General features: G+C 40.6%; 2 protein-coding genes across 14 annotated transcripts in view; one reads left to right on the forward strand and one right to left on the reverse strand.

The window, feature by feature from the left end:
• Positions 1-13,003, reverse strand: part of ATXN7 (ataxin 7) — an 84,574-nt gene extending 71,571 nt beyond the window's left edge. For 3 of the 13 annotated variants that reach the window (XM_065075539.1, XM_065075531.1, XM_065075533.1), the window contains exons 1-3: positions 6,891-7,007; positions 4,120-4,327; positions 2,248-2,305 (exon numbers count right to left, since the gene is read on the reverse strand). The gene's annotated coding sequence lies outside the window, so the exon portion shown is untranslated. Of the gene's footprint in view, positions 1-2,247; positions 2,306-4,119; positions 4,328-6,890; positions 7,008-12,297; positions 12,437-12,757 lie in introns of those variants that run through there. The other 10 variants (XM_065075547.1, XM_065075542.1, XM_065075536.1 and 7 more) reach the window with 7 other exon arrangements.
• Positions 12,313-22,080, forward strand: THOC7 (THO complex subunit 7). The gene is made up of 8 exons (XM_065075550.1): positions 12,313-12,544; positions 12,999-13,116; positions 14,002-14,129; positions 14,908-14,994; positions 16,464-16,521; positions 19,683-19,749; positions 19,872-19,941; positions 21,184-22,080. Exons 1-8 carry the CDS (start codon positions 12,526-12,528, stop codon positions 21,249-21,251), a joined length of 615 nt encoding a protein of 204 aa, XP_064931622.1. The 5' UTR covers positions 12,313-12,525; the 3' UTR covers positions 21,252-22,080.
• Positions 22,081-27,081: the final 5,001 nt, after the last annotated feature.

Here is a 27,081-nt window from a genome sequence, read left to right on the forward strand (position 1 = left end):
TCCACATCATTATCATCATTTTTACAGACAGAGAAATTGAGGAAGCAGGAATGATTTGCCCACAGTTACCTACCAGGCCTAAGGCAGGGTTAGGAACAAAAAGCATCACTCTTCATTATCCCCACACTCTGCAACCTATTAGGGACTGTGATACCTGTCATCCTAATACATAATCTTGACATAATACCAAAATTATCCCTATCTTGTGTTTCTTGTACATGAACTTCACACAGCAAACTGTACTAGATTGCTGCTAACCCTCAGGAAGCTTTCCCGCACAAACGATACACTGAGTTTCTCAGACTGGCTCTGGAAACGCGCTTGACTGTGAATGGTAAAACTTTGCATAAAATGACAGTGGTGTTTTTCACTACAAACACGTGAAAATAAAGACCTAATGAAAGCTTTGGTTGATTTCTTATTCTTCTGTAACTACAGCACCTTTCCTTTCAAAAATTCGTAGTTTTCCACAGTTAAACTAGTACATTAAAAAATCAAAAGCTTGTGGCTTTTTGCATTAAACAAAAATCAAGATCTTCTGATTTTTAGTTACTCTTTTTTAGTGATAAAGATCCACAGACTGTTTGCAAAGCGCTTAAAGGATCACAACCCCTTGACCAATGCCAATAATTAATACAAACAATATAACTGTAAATAATTATTGAAACTGAAGGCCAAAACTTGGTCTCAAGTGTACTTCCATAAATCCAGAATGACTTCAGCACTTTCTAAAGAGTTGCTTGGGATTTGAACATACATAAACAAGAATGTAACTTGATATTGTTTCTGAAACCAGAGATCAATCAAATGTATAGATTAATTCTCGGTTTTGAACTGTATTTATTATAACAATAGCTTTCTTATCGGGCAGTATTAATCTCATGAAGTGCAATCACCCCCACACAGCAAGTGCTGAGAAACTGTTGTTCCTTTGCTTGAGTGTTGCTGCCTTTTCTACCTGCAATGTTACATCAAACTGGTTAGGAGTGACGAGTTAGGAAGGCAAACAGCACCGATATGGAGAAAGGGAGAGAAAAAACCTATAGCCTATCCTATAGAGGCAGAGTGGAGAGTCAGGAGACAGCTTTCTAACAGGTATGAAGGAAAATAATCATCTGTAAAATGATGGGACAGAGTTTAGAAAGTGAGAAGAGGGGATGGAGACTGCAACAGGAGGATGGGCAGATAGGGAGTGGTGGAAGACACAATGTCTTAAGCAAAAAGGGAATTATTTCTCCAACAACACGTGCCCATGAGACTGTGAGGAAATCCTCATTTGATCAAATGAGATTACAGTTACACATTCCTCCACTCCTATTATCCCCGGTTGGCACCTTGGCCAACCTACTTTACTCATTGGAACTGAATTTAGTGGGAAACTGGCATTTCTTCCATTATCAAAAAATATTTCTGTTAATCTAGGACAAGGGTCTTACTGATGTAAAAGAAATATGGTCATTATTGTCAGCATTACTGAAGCTTGCTTTCGTGAATGTTGCACTGCAACATTTTCTCAGTTTCTCTCTTTTTATTTCTTCCTTTCTTCATAGTATCTCTGTTGCAGTTCAGAAGGGAGAGAAGCTGCAGTGACACTTATTGCTGTCCAGCACCATAAAAATTCCAACCAGAGAAGCCAACCAGTTCAGAGACTTGCAGGGTCCAACCCTGAGTGCTCCTTCCCATTGCCCACCAGTGACTGTCACCTGGTGGCAGAGCACACGGCCTCGCAGGAGACACAGGACTGGTAAGGAGATAGAGAAAAATTCTAGGGCAATGAGAGAAATTATAATCCCAGTCAAAAAAACCCCCAAGATCTCACACTCTAGAAAGTTACAACTAGCTTAAAAAATTAAATTATTTGGGTTTTTCTTCTTATGCCTTCTGACTCACAAGCATCTGGCCCATGGCTCCCTGCTTTTCTTCATTTTTGGAGAATGAAATAGCATTTTGTTACAAACACTTAAGTTGTACATGTAGGGAAAATATTTTTCAAATAGCACTATAACGCTTTTCAAGTAAATCCTGGTTGTTTGCTAGGAAACACGCTAGGCCGTGCTAAGAAACGGAATATGAAGTTTCATCACTAGCTGAAGATGCAACAGTCACCTTTCAAAGACTACCTATGTAAAAACACCGATGTTAACACTAATGACATTAGTGATACTAGTGAGATCAGAAATATCTTTCTTGTGGCATGAAACTTTAAAACCTTAACATTTTCATTTTAAGAAATACGTTCATACTCACCCAAATATAGCAATGGTTCAGACGTCTACCAAAGCCCGCCCAAGCCACTTCTGACACACTGTGAATTCAACACATTTATATGCTATATTAATTCACAGCTGTTTATTATACTATATTAAAATCATACATTTTTCTAACTACTGCTACTTATGTAGCTATTAATAGGACACTCAATAGTCAAGCCTTAATCTAACAACCACTAGATACTCTTTAACTGAACAAAAGAAAGGATCTTTCGGTTATTATTTACCTGGAGAATATGATCGTTTGCATTTTTACATATTCCCAGTAGCAGTTACCTTCTTTGCAAAGCACACACAGATATGAAGCCACAGCTGTGTAAGTGTGTGCTAGCATACTCTTTAGCTATTAAATGATTAGCTATGGCTAATAATGTCTTGTGAAGAATCAGTTCTCCAGTTTCCTCACTCTTCTGCTCACCGTCAAGAAATGCTAATGAAGCGTTATAAAAACACAAGATTTCTTCTCACATTTACCGTTGCAGTAGACACACAACCTCCACATCACACAGCATACCTCCTCTTACTGCTAGTTCCACTTAGAAATTAGTTTTTCCTAAGGGGATACGTATTCACAGATAAAATTAAATTAAATGGGATTACAAAGCTCAGTGTTGAACATGACTACCTATGTAGGAACCAAATGTCAAGTTGCAGTCTATTGAATTCAACAGTTTCTGCCTCGTGCATGCATGCAGCCAGCTGGAACAACGGCTTGTTCTGATCCGCACTCCAGCCACACTCCTTCCCCACAAACCACTCCACAAACCCTCCTAGTATTTTCAGGTAGAATAACGGTTCCATAACTGGCCTGAAAGCAACATTACAGTAGAGAATGGTATTTAAATAGGAGGAGGATGGGCTATAGCATTGCCTTGGAGGATAACAAACAAGAAACACCCCCCAAAAAACAAACTGATTAAAAAATATAACCTTTACATTACAACTACCATCGCCATTCTTATAGAAATAACAAATTCTAGATGAAATAGAACTGCTAAACAGGTCACAAAGGTGGAAAATAGGTTTCAGCATGTATCAGTCTTGTACTCTGATCTCATTAAAATCCCTGCAATGTGTAGTTAGAGGTCCGTTAACCAAAGCAGGGATGGAAGCAACATCCAAAGGTCAGAGAGCCCATCACTTAGCCCTGGGGCATGACAAATAAACTGTCTGGTGGGAATAACACAGGTGATTGGACCTGTTGTGACGGACCTCAGGCAATGGGAGCACCGTTGTCTCCGCAGGTGATTATTCCATTTCAATACTTCCACTAGAAAACTGTGTTTGTCCATCCTGAATCCTCACTGCTGCAATTTGACCTCTTTCTTTCCCCACCTGCCATGAGCCCCCCGCTTTGCAATGCTCTTGAATAGACCTGTCTTCTCACTCAGTCCTCTCTTAAGCTACGGAATTACATCCTTCTGGCACTTCTTTATGCATCATGTTTTCGGATCTTTAAGCAATTGCACTGGCATTTCCACTCTTCCTCTTTCCTAATTTCATTCAATATAGACTCTGTTTTCCTGCACACGTGCAGTTAATTAATACTTTATTTCAAAACTAAAGCAGACCAAGCATTCTGATTTTCACAAACTCAGGATCCTTAACAATGTAGATAATTTTTTGGTCTAAAAAAAGTTTAGGAAGTGATGTGAATTACTGTAATGCATTTCTCAGCCACAACAAACAGCCCTGTACCCTTCCCAAACCTACTAGAAGCTGTCTTGTGCCAGGGGTACCTGTTAATTATTTTTCCCCAAGCAGTGTCAGTATTGCAGCTGCTTAAAAGACACCACCTGCACAGAAGCCAAGAGAGAACAACTGCTTATTTAAAGATGACTGTACTTGCCAAATAAGCTGAAGAGGCCTCTTCAAAGGAGTAATATATTCTCATAGCATCCATCTCCACAGAAGAGCAACAGGGAGATCCACTAGCAGAACAAGGAGGAGAACCACAATTCTACTCACTGATACAGGCACAAAGAGAAGAAAATGTAGGTTGCAAAAAGGCTGTCTTAGATTTGCAAAATCTCTGTGACAAATTTAGTAGACCAGTCCTAGAAAGACACAATGGGGAACAGATTCTATACAGAGGCAATTATAAATAAAGAAGATTTGATAAGAATAATCCAGTCATTAGGAAACTCGTTACCTGTATTATCATCATATTACAAGTCTACACCAATGTTTGAGAGGACTAATAAAGTTCAAAGCTTGTCCAAGAGCTTGCAAGATCAGGACAGAATTATTTAACATATACATTTGAAAACAGCAGCTCTTGAGCTATTTCCTTCCGTTTGTCTGATGATACAAACTACAGTTACAGCCAGTTGCTCCTGTTTGTGCAAATATTTCACATAACCCGGGAAAGAAAAGCTTTACCAGAAAACCTGACTGTAAATATCCTCCTATTCTAATCCTAGCAAAGTGTTTGCAGCTCAAGTGCAATTTAATTATTTTTAAAATTAAATTTCAAATTCACTATATTTTTAAAAATAATATATGTTTTATTTTAATACACATGTGCACAATTTTATTTCAGGATGTTTTATTGTTTGACACCACCATAACTTTACATATATATGTATAAATATATATATATGCACACACACAGAGAGAGCAAAAACCACAAGCAGATCTCAAAAACGGAAAAAAACCAACCTGCAACTGCCAAAGTGACACTGAAATGAAACTGAAGGGAAAATATTTACAATGAACAGCTAAATCACAGGTGCATACTTGTAGTTGTTATTAGCATAGCTTTGTTTTACTCTCTTCTCTTACAAGCCAATCTTTATTCATTTAAGTTATAAAATCTAATTTATCTGCCCTTCCACTTTATTAGTTCAATTCTCTCCATGTATAATCGACATTTAAACTTTTATTAAAATAAAGGCAAAAGGCAGAGGACCAAAAAGAAGTCCTTGTGGTTTTCAGACATTCTACGCTAACATTTTGCAAAAGAGAAAACAAGTAAACCTGAATGCTTGCTTATACCAAGTCTCTTCTAAAACATTATTATAAGAAAAGTTACCTTGCAAGTTTTATAAATGCTATCAAGAGAAATAACATTTTGGGCTTAATGTTTTGGACACACCTATAACCACTTTCATATCTCAACTGAATATACACATGCATATATAAATACATGCATATATACACACACTTTATGGATAATGTATTATGTGTCCAGTTTATCACTTTCCCAATGTTTGACATTAATTTTTCTATTTACCTTTTGCAACTCACCAAAACAGTTTACAAATAAGGTTATTTTATTGCACATTTTTTTCCTGTTTGCCTATACTTTTCAACTCCAAATTCTATCCCTGCTTGCAAATAAAATTTGGAAATCACCAGGAAGGCACTCACACGTCTTTGAACAGAATCTGGTCTGCAACGCAAAAATTATCTTGTATGTTGTTCTCTTGCACTTCCAAACCTACTAGTTTGCTTTTATGGTTTATTTCCTTGAATCCCTTAGTTTAATATTTTCTGTGTTGGGCTATACCATCATGTTCACTCCCTCTTTCTGACTAGTCAAGAGCCTGGTGATTACAAAGTTCACTCTGATGGAAAGAATTAGGGGCATTAATCCCCTCAGGAAGGAGGAGAGCTGGGCTGAAGTCTCCCACACATGTGGCGAGCAGCCTGGCGGCTAACAGCTCTGCTAATGACGGAAAGGGAACCAGAACCATTCCCACCTCCTGGGTTTTGAAAGCAAAGATTGACCTTTGCTCCCTTTTTTGAAAGAAAGGGCTTATGATCCTAATTTCAAGAGAGCGTGAATCCAAAATGCTCCCTAGAGAAAGGTGCTTAGCCCTGGATATAGGCAGGATTTAAGCACATTCCTACTTCGGCGACTGAGTAGAAAATGTGCAGATTCATCATCCCCTTTCAAGCTGTGCCGACTGGTATGATTTTAATGAAACACCAGCAAATATTAAAGCATTTGGCTCTCCCCATCTTCATGGGAACACCACCCAACTGGCCTCAGCCAGCCCAACCTTCCCTTTGGTACAACCAGCCTGAGAAAGGTGAGGAAATGTCACCAACTGGATCTGACCCTCTGGACCTGAGTGTCTCTGCTGGGAAGGACCAGTTATCTTCTCTACATACATCTCTTACAGTATTTCTTTAAACCACCTGCTCTGACGGCAGTGAAGCAATAGTTTACATTGTAAATGTACATCTGGCCGACTCAAGAGACAAAAAGAAACTGAGGAGAGTGTGCCTTCTTCCTAAGGCCACAGCTTCTCTTTGGGGTTTTATCCCACTTCCAGTCTCTATTGATAGGATAGCGATTGTCTGAAACAAAGTTCAGTGTTTTCAATCAACATATGACTTACTAAAACCTAAAACTCAGCAGGCATCGCCAAAGCATGCGACCATGCCTCTGATTATTTCTGTTTCACTGCTCAGGCTTGTATTTCACTCAGAAATCAGGGGGTGAGAACAGGCTTCAGTGTATCATGTTTTATGGGAACTGTAAACTGTAGCTGTGCTTAAACACTACCCACAGACAGAGTTACTCTATTAAAAGAAAATAAACGATAAAATAATCCAAAGCAAAACATAAACCCAATGTAAAAGGAGAAACGTATGTTTATCGATATAGACCTGATACTCTTTTTCTTCATCTTCTGGGATAGAAGCGTTTCTTCCAACATCTCTCCATGACGCAGCCAAGCTCAAAGCCTCTAAAATTTCTGGGTCTTCTTTTACAGATTTGGACTGCTTTAAAAAAAAAATAAATAAAACAAAACAAGCCCAGCCAACCAACTTTTATTAAAATCTGAAAAGCTGACTCAGAAGCTGCGCAATAGCTCTGATGCAGCTTTCTTAGCCAAGTCAAAGCATCTGGCCACGTGATTCAGAAAACACCGCTCTGAGGTTGGGCAAGAACTGCTTTCCACAGGAGGAAATGCCCCTTTTCCCTTGTAATCCCTGTGCAAAATTTCCTCAGTAGCACTAACAGTTATACATTTAAGCATGATTCAAGTAAATATGATATTCACAACACACTTATTGTTAATCCAGTGTTTCAGCCCACAGTTAAATACATTTACTGCTTGGCCCGATGCCAACAAAGACAAATTCTTCTCCTTGGTCAGTGTTAAAGCCTCATTCGTTATCCGCCTCTTCCTCTGACACCTCTGGCACGCCACTGATGATCATCAGGGCACAATGCACATGCTACCAAACCCATGAAGGACTGGGGAAGCAAAAATGAAAATACACTCTTACTCATTAAAAAAAAATTAAAAAATTAAGAAAGCCACACTGAAAACATCCTGCCAACAAACTAAGACGGTACTAGATAGCTGACTAATCCTGCCAAAAACAATTCTAAAAGAATGGGAGGCTGCTTCCTTACAAAATACATGAAAAGCTACCCTGAAACTACCTGACAGTCATTTTAAATCACAGAGTGTGGGATCTCTGAGGCATCGCACAGACAGCTGAAGCCTACGGTGTCAGTGATTTTTAGATTAAAAGAAAAATCTAACCATCCAATCTGTATTGCAGCAGTTTCATGACACTGAGTTTCACGAGAGACCTGTTAAAACACCTTGACTTTCTTGCCAAGTGGGAATCTACTAAGTCACTGGAACCAGGCACCACGATCCCGTGTAGCACTTCTAATGTCTGATAATTTCCCCTCCTCAATTAAAGCACATTTGACATGACATGCATGTTTTCATTCACTGGGAGCATCTCTGCATCTGTAAGGTCAGTTTTCTACACTGAATACCTAAATTCCCAGTATCATGTCATTTCAACTTGAGCTTGACAAGCTTTAAAAAATTAATGACCAATCACTTTCAATGTACAATAGTTGATCTTCAGGCTTCATATATGTTCAGTAGGATCCAGATATGAAATGTGGAAAGCTGTTACATAATTCCTGTGAAGTTATCTGTAAAAGAGCAATATCAGGATGCCACCTGTGTAATCTAGATTAACCAAGAGACAGGGCCTTTAACTTAGGCAAAAATTATTAAAAGGACCCTGCAGCACTATTTTTTTTAAATTACTAAGATAAGCTTTTGTCTCCCTTCACAAGAAAATCAGGAGTAAAGAAGCATCTTTCTAACAAGCAAAATATTTCCAGGACTTGTACTTTGCAAAATACTTTGGTCAAAATTTCTGGAATTGTACACGCTTCTTTGAGTTACAAAGTGAAAAATAATTTTAAAAAGAAATCCTACATAAAAGCCTACAACTTGCGGTCACATTATTATCTGATAGGAACCTGGTTTTTAAAGTACAGTATTAACAGTACGTTTAATCAATCTTGGTAACACAGGCAGCAGACAGCAAAATCGATTACTGTTTGGATAATAAAATATTGCATTTTTAAATTATTGTTATTGTTACTACAGTCGCAACAAGTATTTTCACTCTCCCTTCTCTCGTTACATTGTAATTCTATGAAAATGTGCTGGCTCTACAGAAACACAAGGGTCCATGTTAGGAAAGCTTTTTACAAGGCTAAGAAAGAACCACATTGCTCAGGATCTGAAAAAGATAAAAAAATAAAATAGAAACCCTATTTCTATTTTACCCCAGTCACTGGATTGAAAATTTTCTGTTTTATTATCTAAATATCTGCAGAACTAGACAGCCAGTGTCTAGGAATTTTTACAGAACGAGATGACAAGCTCTTGAAATACTGATGCTAGTTTTCAGTAAACGCTGAGGCTAAAAAAGGCTGCAAAGAAAATACAACACTCTAGCATAATTTAAAATGAGAGAACAGGGTGACACCAATAGTCTAGCTTGGTATCAGTTTTGCACAAAATCATGGTACACAATCAACAGAAAAATAAAGGATAGTGGTAAAAAGTAACGCTAAACATAGGCTTACAGAAAATAGGTCCCGCTAAATAAATTTGGTATGGCTTCCTGACAAGAATATAGGTTGGACTGGTTAAAAATACCTTGTAGTTTCTGACCTACTATTCTTAGATCTCTGTAAGATTTAGTGCCACACAACAGTCTGATTTAGAAGTTATTCAACACGAAGAAAACCTGGAATTCAAAACCACCTTATAAATTATTAGGGAGGCTTAGGAAAAATATTTTCAATCCACCTCATCAATAGTTAAAGTTGTTTTCTTAGCTGTAAAAATCATAGCTCATTATAGCCTGGAATACTATAAAAAGCTTCTTCCCCTTTAACTTTTTCTGTAGTTGGAAACAAAATTATATAAATACATAGTTAAATAAAAGGGGAGGAGGTATAAAGTCACTTTAAACTTTGCCTTTCATAGATTTTTTAAAGGAAATAAAACTTCAACATTAACAGATTTCCTCAATTTAAAAAAAAAAATAAAATCTGGTGTACTTAAAAGCCATTTTCCGCAAAGAAAAGATACTGATGAAAAATCTGAGCCAGCTCCACACACGTGTAACATCTTGCAGTATTAACCTCACCTAAGCTTATACTTCCTGTATCCAGAGTCACCTGGAAACATTACAGAGGATCATTTAACACTTTTGACAAGGATAGCCGTGCAACAAATTATTATGTATAAGCTGCTTCAGGGTCTTACCATATGGTACATATAAAGGAATTCAAGGGAAGAGGGAAAACTACACCACATTTAGCTTGGTTGAAAGCTTGCACACACAGGTACTTATTCCAAAAGAGCTGGCATGGAGAAAGGTGCCACACTCTGTGCAAGGCACTTTTTTCCTGTTGCAACACACACTCCATACAGGTGAAACAAGGGTTGTTTCTTACTTACAAAATAAAGAACCCTACTTGGAAATGGATAGAAGACTCCAGATTGAAAGAAGACTCCAAAGACATAGTGAATACTCAAATGCTTATAGAAATCCAGCAGGGTGGAACTGGCTTCCTGGGAAAAAACATCTTGTGGATGTTTAAAATGGCAACAGAGAACAGGAAAGAGAACATTTATTACATCAATACATAGCCTTAGCCTTGATGATGTATTTACCAAGTTCTACTTCACATTCAAAAAAATTTAATGAACATTGACGATGCCTGAAAGCCCTGTCTTAAAAAGAATGGTTTTGTTCCCTAAATTGTTCTTATAAGCCTAAGACCCAGAACGAAGAATCTGCAAGAATCTTGTAATTAGTAACACATATGAAGATAAGAACAGCGCAAAAGTCATTAAATATTATTAACTAATCACATGGGCTACTGTACTCTAAATTAATTACTCAAGGACTATCTATTTGTCATTGTGGAGAGTTTAATAAGACTATCTGACCAACACCGGAATGATGAACAAAAAGCAAGAAAAGATTATATTGGATTGAATGGCAGAAAATAACACTAAAGTATTCTAACATGACTAAATAAATAATAGTGGATTTTCACCTATACTAGTCTTCAGATCAACTTTTCTCCACGGTAGAAACAGAAAGGACTCAGAAAATTGAAAGAGCTGAGAGAAGGGCAAAAAAAATGTTAAGTCTCGATAAGAGCAGATGCTTAAGACTTCCAAGAGGTTATCAGTGGGTAAAATGGGAAAGGCAACAAGAAACAGTACTGTGTAAAATTGTGTAGAGAAGTTCAACTAACTCTTCTTCTCACTCTGTGCCAAAACAAAACGCCTAGAGCATAGTGACCAAAGCCTTAGGAAAAACAAAGGCTTTTGTCAAACCAACTACATTAAATGGCAACAAATTCAGAGTTCGTAAGAGTGAGGGGTTTTAATAGTGCGTACGTAGCTTATGAATTCATGGCCTGTTCTGTGGTCCAAACTTTGTGTAACTGAATAGAGAGTTATGTTTTCACATAAAATTGTATCACCCACTGATCACATAATAATACATAAAAATTTCAAGAACACGAATCGCTTATCCAGGTTTTCTATGTTGGAAACTCTTTATTCTCAAAAGTTCAGGTGAGGTTTAATGACCTCTCCCTGTAATGCTTTCCCAATAGCATCTTCCAAAGAATCTGTCCAGTTGCCTACTGAAGACAGAGCACTGGCTTGAAGCAATCTACAAATCCATAGTGTTTAAATGCCATTATCTAGAACAAAACGAGCACCTTGTAATCACTCACAGCTCTAAAACCAGGAAAGCACAGGTTACAGAACACACTTACTTTGTTCTCTTCTTACCCTGATCTCATCCAGGACCCTAAAATTACAAATGCAAGGTGCTTTCCAGAACAAGCTACTTAAGTGTCCAAACCAAAATGAAGAGGGGACATGAGGGTGTCAGGCTCTGTGCATATGTCTCATGCACTATGACGTACCACAGTAACATTGCCAGCTTTAGCACTGCCCAGGTGTTAAAGTCTGTGGACCAAAACCCTAAAACCCAACACTTGGTGTTGGTAACACCTTAATATATCTTTTCTCTAGACACCTCTAGCCTTTATTTCCAGTGCCAGCTTAGTTTTTCAGGGTAGGAAGAAACAACTTTTGTTCCCATCCACTTGTGACAGCCAAACTCCCCAGGAAACATATCAGAATGATGATTTTTGGCACACCCCAGGCCCTGCTGCTCGTCTTCCCAGCATCGAGTGGGGATGATCCCAAGGGTGGCCCAGGGCAGCCAGCCCAGCTCCCTCACACCTGCACCATGTCCTCTGCACCCTCACCAGGGAGCAGGACCGCAGGGCTGGTGCTCCCGCTCCCTCCAGCCACGGGGACCAGCCAGCACCCTCACAACGCCATGACCTCGGTGCTGAGCACCATGGCAGGACCAGCCACCTGTTCCCCTGTGCTGCTACCACCACCACCCTCGCGGGGCCGAGGCCATGCGGGAGCCCGGCGAGGGGAGGATGGGGCCGCCAAGGGCGATGGTGGGTGGCCCCGGGAGGACGCTCTGAGGCGGGAGCGTGGCAGGAGGGCAGCGCAGGGGCAGCTCGGGCGCCCCCCGGGCCGGCACGTCGAGGGCAAGGGAGCATGTGCCGGGGGCATGGCGGGGCGGCTCGGGCGGGGGGCGGCGGGGCCGGGGGCGCGGTGGCGGGGGCGGGGAGGTGGAGCCTGGCTGCGGGGACCGCCGCTTCCCTCCCCCGTCGGCCCCTCACCTGGCGGGGCCGCCCCTCGCCAGGGGGCCGGTTCCACGCGGGGCGCAGGCCTCGCCCGCCGGCCCTCCCCGCAGCCGCCGCCGGGCCGCGCGTCCGCCGCCAGCCGGCTCAGGCCCCAGCCGCCGCCGTCGCCTCCCCCTCCATGGCCGCCGCTCTCGCCGGCTGCATTGTGGGAAGCTGACCTCACTCGCTGCTGCCGCCGCCCCGTCGGCTCCGGCACTCGCCGCCATGGGGGCCGTGACCGACGGTGAGACCTCCCTCCCTCCTTCCTCCCTCCCTCCCCGCGCCCCGACCCCTGCCCGGCCCGCTCCGCTCCTCTCCGCTCGGCTCCCCTCCGCGCCGGGCCCGCCTCGCCTCCCGCCCGCCGCACGGCCCCGGCCGATCTCCGGGGAAGAGCTCCCCGTGCCCCGGCCTCGGGCCTCTCCCCGCGGCCCCCTGAGCCACATCCCCGGCCTCTCACCCCGCAGATGGGCCTCCATCCCGGCCGCGACCCCGCAGCCCCGCTCCCGGGCCCTTCATGCCGGGGAACGCCCGGGCTGTGGGCGCCCCAGGGTCCCTCAGCCCCGCGCTTCGGCCCGGGGCGGGCTCCTGTTCAACAGATCCTCGCGGTTTAGCCGCGGGAGTCGTTCTCTGAGGGCGCGGACTAAAACCCGCGCTCGGCCCTGGCGTGCAGCTGCCATTAAACAGGAGTTTTTCCTCAGATGAAGTTATCCGCAAGCGACTTCTGATCGATGGCGATGGTGCTGGTGACGACAGGCGGATCAATTTGCTGGTGAAGAGTTTCATTAAGTGGTGTAATTCCGGATCTCAAGAGGAGGGGTATTTGTTTTCTGTTTTGCTTTGGTTTTGTGTTGTTGCTGTTGGCTTTTGTTTGTTTTTGTTTGTTTGTTTTAGTCTTGAAACTGATTAGCTTGCATTTTAGTGGAAAACTGGGCTTGATCCTGTTTGGAAACATCCATGTTAAAATGTATACATCTGCTTTTGGGTATGGCTCTGTGGTGTTCCCAGGACAAATGCTGAGCGCTGTGGCAGGAGAAGGCGGCGAGAGACAGGGTCAGAAACTTCTGAAGGCTGCAGGCGGTATCTGCCAGCGCCGCTCCGGTGCCCTCAGGACCATGGTGCTGCTGTGTGATCCGTCCCAGAGCCCCGCTATTGTAACAGGATCAGGACTCGAGTGTTTTAGTTGGCAGTTCTGCATTTGTTTTGTTAAGGAAGGGTAGTACTGCTGGTATTTCTGCTGCTGCGGTTCTCTTGTTTTTTAACAAAACAAAACAAATGCCCAACAGGCTAAAATAGTAAGAGATGAGCGACAGTTTTTGTGTGTTGCTGTGAGGTCCATACTAGCAGTGGATATAAATTCCAGGAGGACACAATATAGCAATTGTGTGTTCAGAGAAGCACTGCAGTACTAAAATACTAATCTCAGCAGTCACAGAGCCAACCTTAGCTGTGAAGTTTATAAGCCCTGGATGAATCTGCCCCTTGCTTTAATACTCACTTTGCATCTTTAAGGACACAACAGCAGAATTAACGGGTACAATGTTTCTAACTGCACTTTCAAAAAATTATATGTTGAGTCTTGGAAATATTTCTTTAACAGTTGTTGTTTAATTGTTCCTTATGCTACATGAGGCTTTGTTTTGTTTTGTAAAGGTAGGGGCTATTTTTATGCTGCTTAGGAATAAAGATCTTGTCTGTTTCCAGTTACAGCCAGTACCAACGAATGCTGAGTACTTTATCACAATGTGAATTTTCAATGGGAAAAACTCTTCTGGTGTACGATATGAACCTGAGAGAAATGGAAAATTATGAAAAAATCTATAAGGATATAGGTAAAAATGATAAAATTTTACTGTTTTCTCTTTGGCAGTTTCTGTTTTATTAACAAGCTTGAGCCAGTTCTGGTGAACATAATATGTCACAGAATCAAAGAATGTCAGGGAGTGGAAGGGACCTCAAAAGATCATCCAGTCCAGTTCCCATGCTGGAGCAGGAACACCCAGATGAGGTTACACAGGAAGGTGTCCAGGCGGGTTTGAATGACTGCAGAGGAGGAGACTCCACAGCTTCCCTGGGCAGCCTGGGCCAGGCTCTCTTAGCCTCACTGAGAAGTTTCTTCTCAAATTTAAGTGGAACCTCCTGTGTTCCAGTTTGTATCCATTGCCCCTTGTCTTATCATTGGTTGTCACCAAGAAGAGCCTGGCTCCATCCTTGTGACAATCACCCCTTACATATTTATAAACATTAATGAGGTCACCCCTCAGTTTCCTCTTCTCCAGGCTAAAGAGACCCAGCTCCCTCAGCTTTTCCTCATAAGGGAGATGAGGGTAGATATGAGTATAGATGATGATAGATATGAGTGGTTGACTTTTTTTTTTCCCCTCATTTTCTTAATAGATAGCACTCATACATAAGGTGTAAGCATCTTATCAGTATATAAAATATATACAAACATTTTTAACCTATTGAAGTGGATGTACTTGTGAAGCTGATGAAGCTAGCAGGCCGCCGTCTCACAAACGGCTCTTTGTCTTTTTATAATTTAGCAGAATGTCTTGTTTATGTGTATTGTTTGATTTCAATATTACTCTGTATTTTTTTTTCCTTAAGAAAATAGTATAGCTGCAGCACATGAGAAGATTTCTGAATGCAAAAAACAAATCCTGCAAGCAAAAAGAATTCGAAAAAATCGCCAGGGTAAGGAGCAATATCTGTATTTACACTGGTTGGCTTCCTTATTTTGTTATCTTCTGAATTATATTGTATCAGAAAATAGTTTACAAATTTTTGGAGTGTAAGGGAATATACTGGCATCACAAATACTATGTTTAGTCTGGTGGGTTCTACACCTGCAACTGAAAGTTTTTGGTGGATGAGGCAGGCAAGAGTGAACCAATAGATCTCAGTGATGTGCAGGAAATCAGGAAAAACTAGAACCATAGTTCAGAGAGATGTTTTCAAGCCAAAGAAAAACCCCAAGAGCATCTTACCGCAATTCAGATGACTCGTGAAGAATTAAAGCACATTATTAACAGTGGGAAAAGACTTACAGCCAGCACTGACAATCATGCAAGTGTGTTCCTTCAGCTCTCAAAAGATGATGATGTCTCGGCACACAGACAGTGGTGCCAGTTACACACCCAACAACTCTGCGTGTGTCTTTACTGAATACCTGTTATGGCAGGTGTATTTTCTCCCTACTCTTAAAATTACTTGCTGATAATTTCAATTGAAACTTAAAGCATTTCCCTGTAATACTCACTTATCAAAAGATTAGCAATTGAGGAGAAGCAAGAATTTGTTTCTTCTTAATAAATGAAATGCAAAAAGAAAATTATTAAAAGTATAACAGAGGAAAGGTTTTAAATACAACTGTTTGATAAATTTTTCAATAATTTTAGATTCAACTGGAAATTCAGATGCTACTGGAAATTTAAAGAACCTTAACTAGTAGGAATGTAGAGTTCTTATATCTTCACAAACATAGGTCTGAAGTGTTTCCTTTTTGATATGTTCTGTCCAGCTTGCAGCACAAATTTTACCATGTGATGAGGTAATTGGTGTATGTGCAATCTTACTATCAGGAAATGCCTTTGTTAGCTGCCTGTGGAATCATAACGTTATTGTTAATGTGGAATACAGTTTAAAAAAAATCCTGTTGTTTTCATACGCAGCATTTTATACTGTTTTCTCAAAATCTTAAATGTTTATGTGTGACATCTTGTTAACACTGTGTTCTGTACACGTACTCTACATTGTATCTAAAATCAATACTGATGTTCACATACAAAAGACCAAGTGTGCAGCAATGCAGAGCAATCTAAAAGTTGTGTTTTCTGGCCTTATCCTTTATGAATCACTAGCACTGGGTAACTTAAGTTTGAGTGAGTAAATAACGGCCTGTAACCATATCTGTAGTTTATTTAAAATCTCTTTTGATGTAATCATCTACTTTGAAATGTTATAGGATAGTATAAATTATCTACCTTAATATATATATTTGTAGGTATTTCTACCTATGTAAGGTGTTGTGTACAAATTTGAAAGATGTAAAACCAGTTTTTCAAGAAGGAAAAAGAATCTGTACTGTTCTATGGTACTTGATTTTTGATTCTTGAATCTATACTTCCAGAATTATTTAGACTAACTATTTAAATTTCTTTCAGAGTATGATGCATTGGCCAAAGTCATACAACACCATCCAGACAGACATGAAACATTGAAGTAAGTATGAGACTGCATTAAATTATGATAAGCCAGTAAGTTAGAAATCATCAGATTTGATATTTCTTCTTAGTTTGACCTTTCCTCACTTCTATATCGTTTCTTTTGACACAAGGAAACCTTGGGTTTCATTTTCAAATTGTGCCCATCTGTATGGGTTCAGAAGCATTGCTAATAATTTTATATTTGAAAGTTTTCCATTGTTAAGGTAAATAAGCGAACTCAGAAGTAAATGCACATCTAATGTCAGTTTGCTGGGAACCAGTTCCTCAGAAAAGAGAGATAGTGTGGAAGTGCTGTAAAGTACACCAGCATGGGGTTCAGTAGCCATGCAAAATAAATAACACACGACAAGTAAAATGGAATGAGAGAAAACAGGAGAAAGCTCTTGGATTTTATTATTTTGTTTTTATGTTTTCCTTGTAGTGGTTGTTCCTGCATGCCTGGTTATAAATTACTATGTCGCGTCCCAAAATATAACGTGTGGCATGCAGGTTAGGCCTACCTGTAATGTAGGTCTAATGTAACTTATAGCATTGTTTGTGTCATTGTTGGATTTGGATCACTATCTGTGCTTTTGGATCATTTTTGGCAGTTGTAGGGAGATAATATTTTTAACTTTATCAAGCCACAGAAACGTTCCAGGACTCGTTGCATCTATGAGTTTGTTCTTAACCTGGTTAAAGATGTAGCATGGGGTTACTGTTCTCAGTTAAGTGCAGCTTGTGCCTAACCTGCTGCCCACTTTCAGTGAAATTGCAGACAGAGGATTTATTTTCCCATTCTATGGTCTTTCATACCAAAAGCAAGATTTTTGGTTATATTATTACCCTAATAATAGCATTTTTATAGCTATAAGCCACAGAGAATATTTCACACGTTTTTCTTGTGTGTTGTTTTTCTGTGCCTTGATTTCATTACCACAACTTTGATTATTACAGGCAATTCTCATGAGGCTTAACTACTTCTTATTTAATTAATCAGCATGTGCTGTTTATGCAGTGAGGCTTCATCATAAAGAATTATCAAAAGTGAAGTTTTTGAGATAAGTAAATTGATAAAGAATGGAAACAACTAAATGATAATACTTTTTTTTTCTTAGAGGATGCTATGTCATTTAGGTTTTGGGAGGTTGTTCTAATTTTGCTTAACACATCCAAGCGTAAGTTTCTTTAACAAAGCTAGAAATGGTCGTAAGTTACAGCTAGTAAATGTGGCATTTTTGTCTTAAACTTGATTTTGTCATCTCTTCAGGAGACTATACCACATTTAGAAATACCAATGTCTTCATCCACTGGAAGAATGACTACAGTATGTGCCCTTCTGTCCTTAGTCCTTCGTATCTGTAGTCGAAGACACAGACTTGAACTGTAGCAGAGTATGATCCCCTATGTTACAGATGGGGGAAATAGGACATAGTAATAGAATGGAATGTTTTTAAAGGGAGCTTGGTTCGTAGGTATTTTAGCTTTAACCAACCTCTTTATGTGCATAGATTTTAAATATAGGAACTAGACAAAGTTTTCATCCAGTGTTTTCATTACAAGGCTTTCTTTCTCTCCAGTTTGAGGAAAGTGTGCAGAAAATCCTGCGATGAACCAAAAAGGGCAACCCTTCAGTCAGAACAGAGGAAGTCTTACTAGCAATGTCACGCTTTTCATGGAACTCTTAATCACTCAAAACACTTGAGAAAACTTGTGCTCATATGGCACAATAGGACAAAGTTCAGAAAACATACTTTCTTTATGCTTTTAAGGGGCTGTTTCTCGGAACAACTAGTCATACAGCACAAAAGAAGAGAAGCTGTTATAGGCTTAGTCACAAGTAATACACAGGAGCCAATTCAGGAAGTGACAGGAGCTGATCTACTAAATGGCAGTGCCCACAGTGTCATTAGATGCCCTATCAGACGAGCTCTTAAGAGGACCAAGAAATGACACTAAGTCCTAGAAAAGGAGATACAAAAATGAGAAGGCCAGGCAAAGATTCCCTGAAGCGGAAAGTAAAAGAAGTCAAATGCCAGATGTGGCTCAGATGCTTCTAGAGAAAAGATTCACAGTCTGCTTATAACTGACAGCACACTATAAACACCCAGATTTGGCCAAAGAGAAGTCTTTCGGAAAGCAGAAACCAAGTACTGGGAAAACCACTGTATGAGCCTGTAAGGCGTTAGCCCATTTCCATTATAGGAAAGGATAATATCACATCCAACCCCCTTTCAGGCATTTGCTCAAGGTACCAAGCATACTGGCTCAAAAAAAGACAATACCCTCAGGTAGCACTAAACCAGGCCTTTTTTCCCATCTGTTACTTAGGACTGGAGGCCTTTTAGTGGTTCTCTGCCCAGACTAGTTGCAGCAGTAATAAAATCCCTTGCTGACCCCTGTATGGCTCTGCCTCCTAATTAATCAGGGATGGTCAGTCCCAGTCTAGGTCATCTTTAAATAAACAGATTGTTCTCATTACATGGAGCATAAATTATGATGGGCATTAGAGGAAAAGCAGAAAGGCCAAACGGGAGGTTTGAGTGTAGGAGTTGATGCTCCATCCTCATTTGAAAGCACATGATAGTACCTGTTATTCTTTGTCCTACCTCAAAAAGGATCATGGTGGTCTGTGGTGGGGCCAAGTGAGAACAGAAAGCAGTCAAATGCTTGCAGAAAGATCCCGAACAGGTGTTGAAAGATGATGTATTTCAAAAGAATATGACTAATAATGAAGATTGTAGGTGTTGTATGTTTCCTTTATCTCTTAATGTGAGAGACAATCAATTAAAATAAAAACTGGCATTTGAGAAGGAAATGAGCATTGATATGGAACACAGTGCTGATTTCTGTATGCTGAGGCATAAGCTGTATTATGTAGTCTCATAAAAATTGTAGATTATTCTACATATGCCTACTTTAAAGTCTACATGTTGCCCAGTACTCTGCCCCGTGTACAACTGCAGTCATGCTTGGAGGCCTTGTTTTCTGTAAAAGTCCTGAAATTACATGTTTATGGCATAATAGTGTAACATTTATGTCTCTGTTTAATTTCATTTTTTATGCTTTGTTTACATGTGCTGTTTATTTAATGGTTCCTTTTCCTCCACTTAGTTCAAATCTATTTTTGAAGAATTTACAGAACTTTCAAAAAATACTGTGACAATTTCTTTTCAGGCAGCTGGAAGCTTTGGGAAAAGAACTTCAACACCTTTCTCACATTAAAGAAAATGTTGAAGATAAGGTAGGGTTTTCACAGAGATTGTTATATAATTATTTACTAGGAATATAATTAATGGAGCATCTGCTATGGGTTGTTTGGTGGTGGTGCTCTCTCTTCCTAAAATATATATTTTATCATTCCAGTTGGAGCTGAGAAGAAAACAGTTTCATGTTCTCCTGAGCACCATCCATGAACTTCAGCAAACCCTGGAAAGTAAGTGGTGTTCTTAGGTAATATATATGAAACTGGGTTGGGTTTCAGCGGATCAACAGGAATCACAGCTTCCAGCAGTGGGCTGGCTTTGTGCAATTGAGGTTGGTGCCCTCTTGCATTGGCAGCGTTTCTTTTCCCAGTACTATCTAGTAGTCCAGAGCCTGCTCAGAAGTTCTTTCTTCTACAAGCCAGCCACTGTGTCATTTCCTGCTTAGCTTCACATTAATCTGTAGGCAATGGACTTCTTGAAAATGTGGGGACAGAGAATAACAATTTGAGTGGTTAGTTTTTTTTATTTTTTCTTTTTTTAAACAGAGAAGGTATTTCATTAGAGAAAAGTAGTTGTGTGCATAGTTTCCACTCTTATTTGTGTCATTCCTGATTCAGTAGTTTAGAACATGTCACTGCCATCATGGTATTGTTTGACACTTTACTAAAAAGAAACTGGAATACAGGAAAGCTAAATGACTTACCTACTCGGACAGCGAGTCCGGAATAGAGCAGGGACTATAACTGCCATACACAAGAGCTAAATTCAGGAATTCAGTTATACTCATCTTTTGTCATACAAGTACTTAATGTTTTCAAATCAATGCTTTTCATTCTCTAAGATGGATAACATTGTTTTAAATATTATTTGCTGGATTTTTGCTGTGTCTTTCCAAGACAGAATAATTAGTATAGCCACTGAGCATGACCCGCTTAACATACAGAGATGGCTATAAGAGCAGACTTTCATTCCCTAAGGCCGTCTAGATCTTCTTAAGCAGAATGAACGGTTAATCCTAGGTGCACTTTAGCAGAAGGTTATTGTTATTATGTGTTACTAACGCTTGCTTAAGTATTAGTCTCTAAAATACATTTTCACATGAATGTATAGATTACCTTTCAGCTACTAGAATTTGGAAAGGAAATAACATTTGAGTGGAAGGCACAGCTTCAGTTTGAGATAAATATTTGATAGGCAAAGAGAAGGCATGTAACTTAAAGCAACCCAGTACTGTTTGCTTGATTGGGTACTATAGGGCTTATCCCATGTTTCCTGTAATAGCTGCTACAGGTAACAGCCTTAAAAACTCTGAAGATTTTGTTTTGTTTGAACAATAGCATTTTGTATAATGACATACTCAACTACACATTTAAGGCAATTACCATAAAATATTTAAGTGGGACACAGCTCTGCAATATAGTCTGTAAATATATAACCAAGCATGTTTGACTAATAGTACTATTGAATTCTAGATGATGAAAAACTTTCAGAAGCTGAAGAATCTCAAGAAACTCAGATGGAAACAGAAACCAAACAGTAGATGTAATATGAAGACTACTGACTATACTATTGAAGAATATCCAAGTGTCTTCACTTTGTATTAAAGCCAAGAGTAAGAGATGGAACCGAAAAATAGTTTTCTACTGCTTCCATGAATTTTTATACAAAAATACTTGTTTTGCTTATGCTTCAGAGGAAAACAGTTACAGATCTGTGCAGACAGGCATTTGCATTAATCCACAAACTTTGTAATTTGTGACAAGAAATATAGTTTGTTTTACAAAGGATGAAGCTTCTGCACAGTACTTGTTAACTGAAGTGTTTGCAAAACATTGTCAATAAAAGGTGTTTACAAAGAGTTTCCTATTTTTAGTAGGCATTGAGCCTAATAGTATGGGCTTCCTTTCTCACTTGATGCTGGGCTGAGGGCAACGCATCTGTGCCTGAGTCCCACCTTCCACACCCTTGTCCAGATGGGACCTAAAACTGAACTAAGTCTGATCTTAATTTTTTTAAAGTAGCTGCCATTTTAGAACTTACCTGTGACTAGACTAGAATTTGCTAGTTTCATATAAAATTATTTCTGTAGGATTAATACTTGTCAAGAGGTGTAAACCAGCAAAAATCATACTGTACTAGCTTTATTTTTTTCCTTAACATGATGGAAAGGACTGCAGTGATCTGAGCCTCGCTGTGCTGTGATCTGTGCAACCACATCAAAAGTCAAATTTTGAAATGACACGTTTAAAGATGCAATTTTAAAGCTTTGTTCTTGTGGAACCAGGAATCTAATCCTGATACTATTTGTAATCTGCTTCTGGAGTTTATCTGTCAATTGACTATTATGAAATACATCATAGTTCCTGAAACAGATGGTGGAAGCCTTCCTTTCTCATAATGACAAACCGAAGTGGTAGAGCGGCAATCATAATGTTAAACAATTTCAAATACTGTTATTATTAATAGGGAGGGTGGAATCTGGATTATCCTGCAGTCCAAGCAGTTGGTTGGGAGGTAGAAAATACCGATTTTGTAAGGCAGGGAGGAAGAAGCAAGGGGCAGTAGCAGGTCATGTCACTACCTGTTAGCCATGATCTAAACCACCTGTTAAATCAAAACCTTACGGTGGTTTGGGTAGAGGACCACATTTTGAACCTCTCTCAGACTGACCCATAAGCATACGTGGTTTAAGTAAAATAATGATGTTATACAGAATAGGGCCTCTTCAAACTAGGTGACAGCTGAGGGAGTTTTCCAGGATTGTGACTTTGGACTTTTATAGTCTAATGCCATATAGTTCCCACTCTCAGTGCCTGTGGATCTGTGTGCGTTGGGCTGAACAGACGTATCCGAGCTTGTTTTGCTTGCATTCCAAATTTGCTAAAGGCAAGCCAGCTGAACAAGAAGTCACACAACTTCAGTAGCATGGGGCAGCCCCAGACTAATAAGCAGTCAAAAGTTGTCTGGTTCACAGATGGTCAGCTCAGAACACAGGGGAAGCTCAGGTTTGCCTGCTAGAGCCTGTGTAGACATGCAGTGCTCCTTATGCACTACAAATTTCACAGATGGTGGGGGTAGGTAGGCAAACAAAAGGGAATTAATATGAAAAATACACTGTCAAAAAGTATTTAGTGTGCTGTGTTTTTTCCCCTCCTATCAAAAGTGAATAGTAAAATATTTTCTAAAGTGGCAATACTGTTAATTGCCAAATCAGGGAGGAGTCACTTTCATGAATGTGTGAATTATGAAGATGACGAAGTCTCAAGATACTTTTCAAGCACATTAACATTTTTTGTGGTTGAAAGGCCCTCCCTGAGCTACCTTCATTGTATTTTGATGCAGATGTGGATGACATTTACCAGCTACAAATGGTCTCTGTAACAGCATTGTCATGAAAACCTCAATTTTTTCTGTTCATTGTTTTACGCAGTTCTTTGGAAATCACTTGGATCACAAGTATCTTAGCTCAGAACTTGCTCTGCTCTGTACAGAACCTGACCAGAAACCTGACCAATGTGTGAGTCTATCCCTCTCATAAGGATTACATACACAGAAACAAAACTTGTACAAAGAGAAGCAATACAGATACATGGCAAAGTAAGGAGCAGAGTCTAGTTTTAATTATACTCATGCAATCTTGAAAATAAATTATTACTCTAGAAAATCAGGTCGCCCCAGCACAATGTGGCAGCAAGAGGGTGATGTGATGTCACCATATGGCCTTGGACGGCAACCAAACCAACAAAAAATTACATCAATTCATTGCAAATACAGCCTCAGCGTGACATCCAAAATCCTTGCTACTACTTTTTTTGGTATTTGTACCTCTAACTTCTTAAACATTGGATTTGTAATGAAAGAGAAACAAAACTGAATGAAACTCGTAATACCGGGCAACATTTAACCTGTGCTGTTATCAAGCCACAAGTTCTGCTATGCGTATGTTGAAAATAGATACCTGCAACCCCTTTATTCTTCTATTGAAGCTTTCTTTGCATTGGATTTCCAAGGCACAGATGATAGTCACCATTTCATCCCTGCCTGGAAAGCTGTCCCGCTACGATGCTGCCTACCTGCATTGACTCTAAATGTACACATACAAAAATCTATACATTTACAGACTCAGGATCTCAACAACCATGCTATTTAAGTAAGAAACCTTTCCTATTTTTATGATCTGTCTCACCCCTATCTGAACCGAAACATTATTACATACCCAAATGCTCCATCTTAATGCCATTGCAATGTGGATGCAAAAATACAAGCACAAAAAGAGATGATTAAGTGATAAGCTGGCATTTTCTATACCAGGATTTGTTTTTTCATCCTCTGCAAATGAGAGAGAAGTAGAGTTCAAGAGTGGAACATTGAACAGAATTGGTAACTTGAAGAGACTTTTGAAAGAGATTTAGTGAGCTTCATGGAGGGATGGAAGGAGTAGGATAAAGAAGGTCACAGTGACACTGTCAAGTGATGGGATATCTCTGAAACTGTAGTAATTTGAAGACAGCTGCTGCCAGCAAAGAAAATCGCAAAAAATATATCACGAAGATGAGATAGAAATTATTATTTTAGATACTGGTCATGTAACTTTTCCAGCTGTCACAACTGACTTGCACCATCCTTTCCCTCATTCTTTTTTCTCACATCTTGGAAGGTTTTATCATTGTGAGTTAAAAAAAAAAAAGGAAAATTTTAAAAAAAAAGAAGTACAGGCAAGTACTCTTAGTTTTGTTCTAGGAACTCGTGTGATTTTTATTTTATAGAATACATGCACTAGGGAAATACTATACTAGTATGTGAACCACTTAAAATATACATATATATATATATATATATATGTATATATATATATATATATATATATATATATATATACCGCAGACCCCAGGGAAAGCAAGTTAGCAACAGAGAAGCGTTCTACCTTTCATACTTCATCCTGATTGTCAAACATGTTCTTGGGTTACCTCAGCCTTCATTTCACCAGTCTATTTTAGTAAACATTATTACCTGTGTTGCAGAAGTCCCCAGAAGTGCCACTCGTAGCCCAAGGCCTGTGTGTTGCTAGGGGCTGTGCAAAGGCAGAACAAAAAGTTCTCGCCCCTCTGTGCCACAACAACCAGGAGGCAAAACCAGGCTCAGAGCAGAGTGTCCTGAGCACCGCAGCCTGCCTGAAAACCCCTGCTGTTCCCGCTGGCCTGGCCCGATTCTCCTGCCTGCTGCCAGCAGGCAAAAAGGCGACAGGAGCTGGCACAGCGTTTCTGCTCGGGGCTGCTCAGGTGCACACCAAAGGCACTTGGGGAATGGGACACCAGGGGCTGGGGACCCAGCACATCCCCACCAACAGGACTCAGCATCCTCACGTCGAGGAGTTTCCCATGTATTCAAGAGTAATCTTAAAGCCAGGGGTGCGGTGTGCTCTGGTGTTTGTCTAGGTTGGCAGGGTGCTAAGGAGAAGAGTGAGGGGCCTTGCACCTCTGTGCAGGGTGAGATCCTGGGGGGCTTGTGTCACGGGAGGAGAAGCTCTAAGTCTGTCCTCACTAGAAGCAGAAAGCTGGTTGTGTTGGGCAGCCACTGCTGTTAATGGCAGAATGGCAGGAGCTGGTGTTAACTGAGGCACCCACAAAGAGGAACTGAAACAAACTTGTTTTTCTAGATTTGGTGTTTCATGTAGCTTTTGTGGGGGATCACACATTTGGATTCCACAACCACTGCAACTCCCGGGTGCTGGGCAAGCGGGAGCTGCCAGCGAGGTGATGCTGACTTACACCACCCAAGGGTCAGGCCCCGTGGGCTCGCTGACAGCTCCAAAACGCAGACCTGAAGCAATTCACCGCTGTGCAGACGAGCATCTCCTGGAGTATGATTTAGTGAGCATTTGGTTCCCCCACCCCACTGGCACAAAACTAATTCCAAATTTCCTCATTTCCACCGGCACAAAACCAGCTGCAGGCACTCCGCGTGCCCCTTAGTTTAACACACTGTCCCCAGCAGCCCAGACACGGATCTCCTCTCCCGGTAACGCAGCCCGGCCGGGGCCGCTGCCGCAGGGCGGCCGGCAGGGGGCGGCAGAGGCCGGCAGGGACACAGCGGCCGCCAGGGGGCAGCAGCCGCCGGGCGAGCGTTTCACCTCCGAGCGCGTCACAGACATCAATATTCGTGTTTTCATCACTCCCCGGCCCCGCACATCCTTTTCAAAACACTGCCGCCCCTTTAGGTTTTAATTTTCCCCGCGCGGAGAGCCCCACCCGTGTCTAGAGCAGTTAAAAACCGCAGAGGTTCTCTCTGCTCACCCCGCCGCGTCCTTGGGTTTCAGTGTCCCACCTGAACTACCCTGATCGTCAAAGCCTCTCCTAAAATGCCCAAATACACAAGACGCGGCAATGGAACAAAAAGTGCAATGCTAAACCTTTGCTCTTTGCAACACCCCATAAAGTGACAAAAACAGACAGTAACCTATTCTTAGTTTTCTTACTGAATGTAAAGAACAAACAGATACTAAACCCTCTGAGCTGCCCCATGTGAGGGCAGTAGGGCCAGAGCTTGACTGCTCCCAGCAGGGCTCCAGCACCCTCCAGCACACCCAGCACTGCAGCCCGAGGCCAAGGTGAGAACCGTTTCAGGATCACTTGATACTGCGATGCTCAGAATTTGCAGCATCACGGTGAGAAACTTGGCAAAAGTTTGCTGAAAGCATTCTACTGCGTGAGAATTCGTAAAATAGGCAACAGCCCCGACACGTGTTTTTAAATTGCTCTCTCGTTAAGGAAAAATAAAACCCAAACCAGCTAAACAACCTTTTTTATGCTTTGCCAGTTTGCTTGCAGTGAAAAAGTCACCACTGAGAGAATTTAAAGTGATGGTTTATTTCCAAGGAGAAAAGGATCGTGCTTTTCTCAACAAAAAACTATTTCATCGTAAGTACACACTGGAAATAACAGCGTGTACTGCATGTAACAAATAGGCCCCACTAGCAGCCCTTTTTGAACAAAAAACCCCAACATGTAATTTAAGAGTTGGCAAGGCAAGTTTTCTGCTGCCACCTTTCCAGTGACTCTTATGTAGAGCATTACTACACTTTAATCTCCTTATATGAACCTAAGTGAAATCCATCTTTACACTGAACTTGCTGCACCAAAATCCCCATGCATTAGCTCCTATTCCAAACAAAATATTTTCCCTGAAGAGTTGTACTGTTGTTGAAAACCTCCCAAATAACACTAGGCTTCAAAGCTGAAACCAAAAGCCTCTGGTTGTTTACTAAACACAAGAAACAAGTATAGACACGACAAAGGGAACAACCATCACTGTCCAAAGCAGTTTCTCCCAGTTACATCCAGGAAACTTTTTCAACATGGTAAAAATTCAGA

The sequence above is a fragment of the Columba livia genome, chromosome 10 (genome assembly GCF_036013475.1).
Source record: "Columba livia isolate bColLiv1 breed racing homer chromosome 10, bColLiv1.pat.W.v2, whole genome shotgun sequence".
Classification (NCBI taxonomy): domain Eukaryota; kingdom Metazoa; phylum Chordata; class Aves; order Columbiformes; family Columbidae; genus Columba; species Columba livia.

Excerpts from the sequence above, each read along its gene's own strand:
- THOC7 (XM_065075550.1), top strand. Across the intron at positions 13,117-14,001 it reads TCCGGATCTCAAGAGGAGGG|TTACAGCCAGTACCAACGAA; the intron begins GTATTTGTTTTC and ends GTCTGTTTCCAG. Across the intron at positions 14,995-16,463 it reads AATTCGAAAAAATCGCCAGG|AGTATGATGCATTGGCCAAA; the intron begins GTAAGGAGCAAT and ends AATTTCTTTCAG.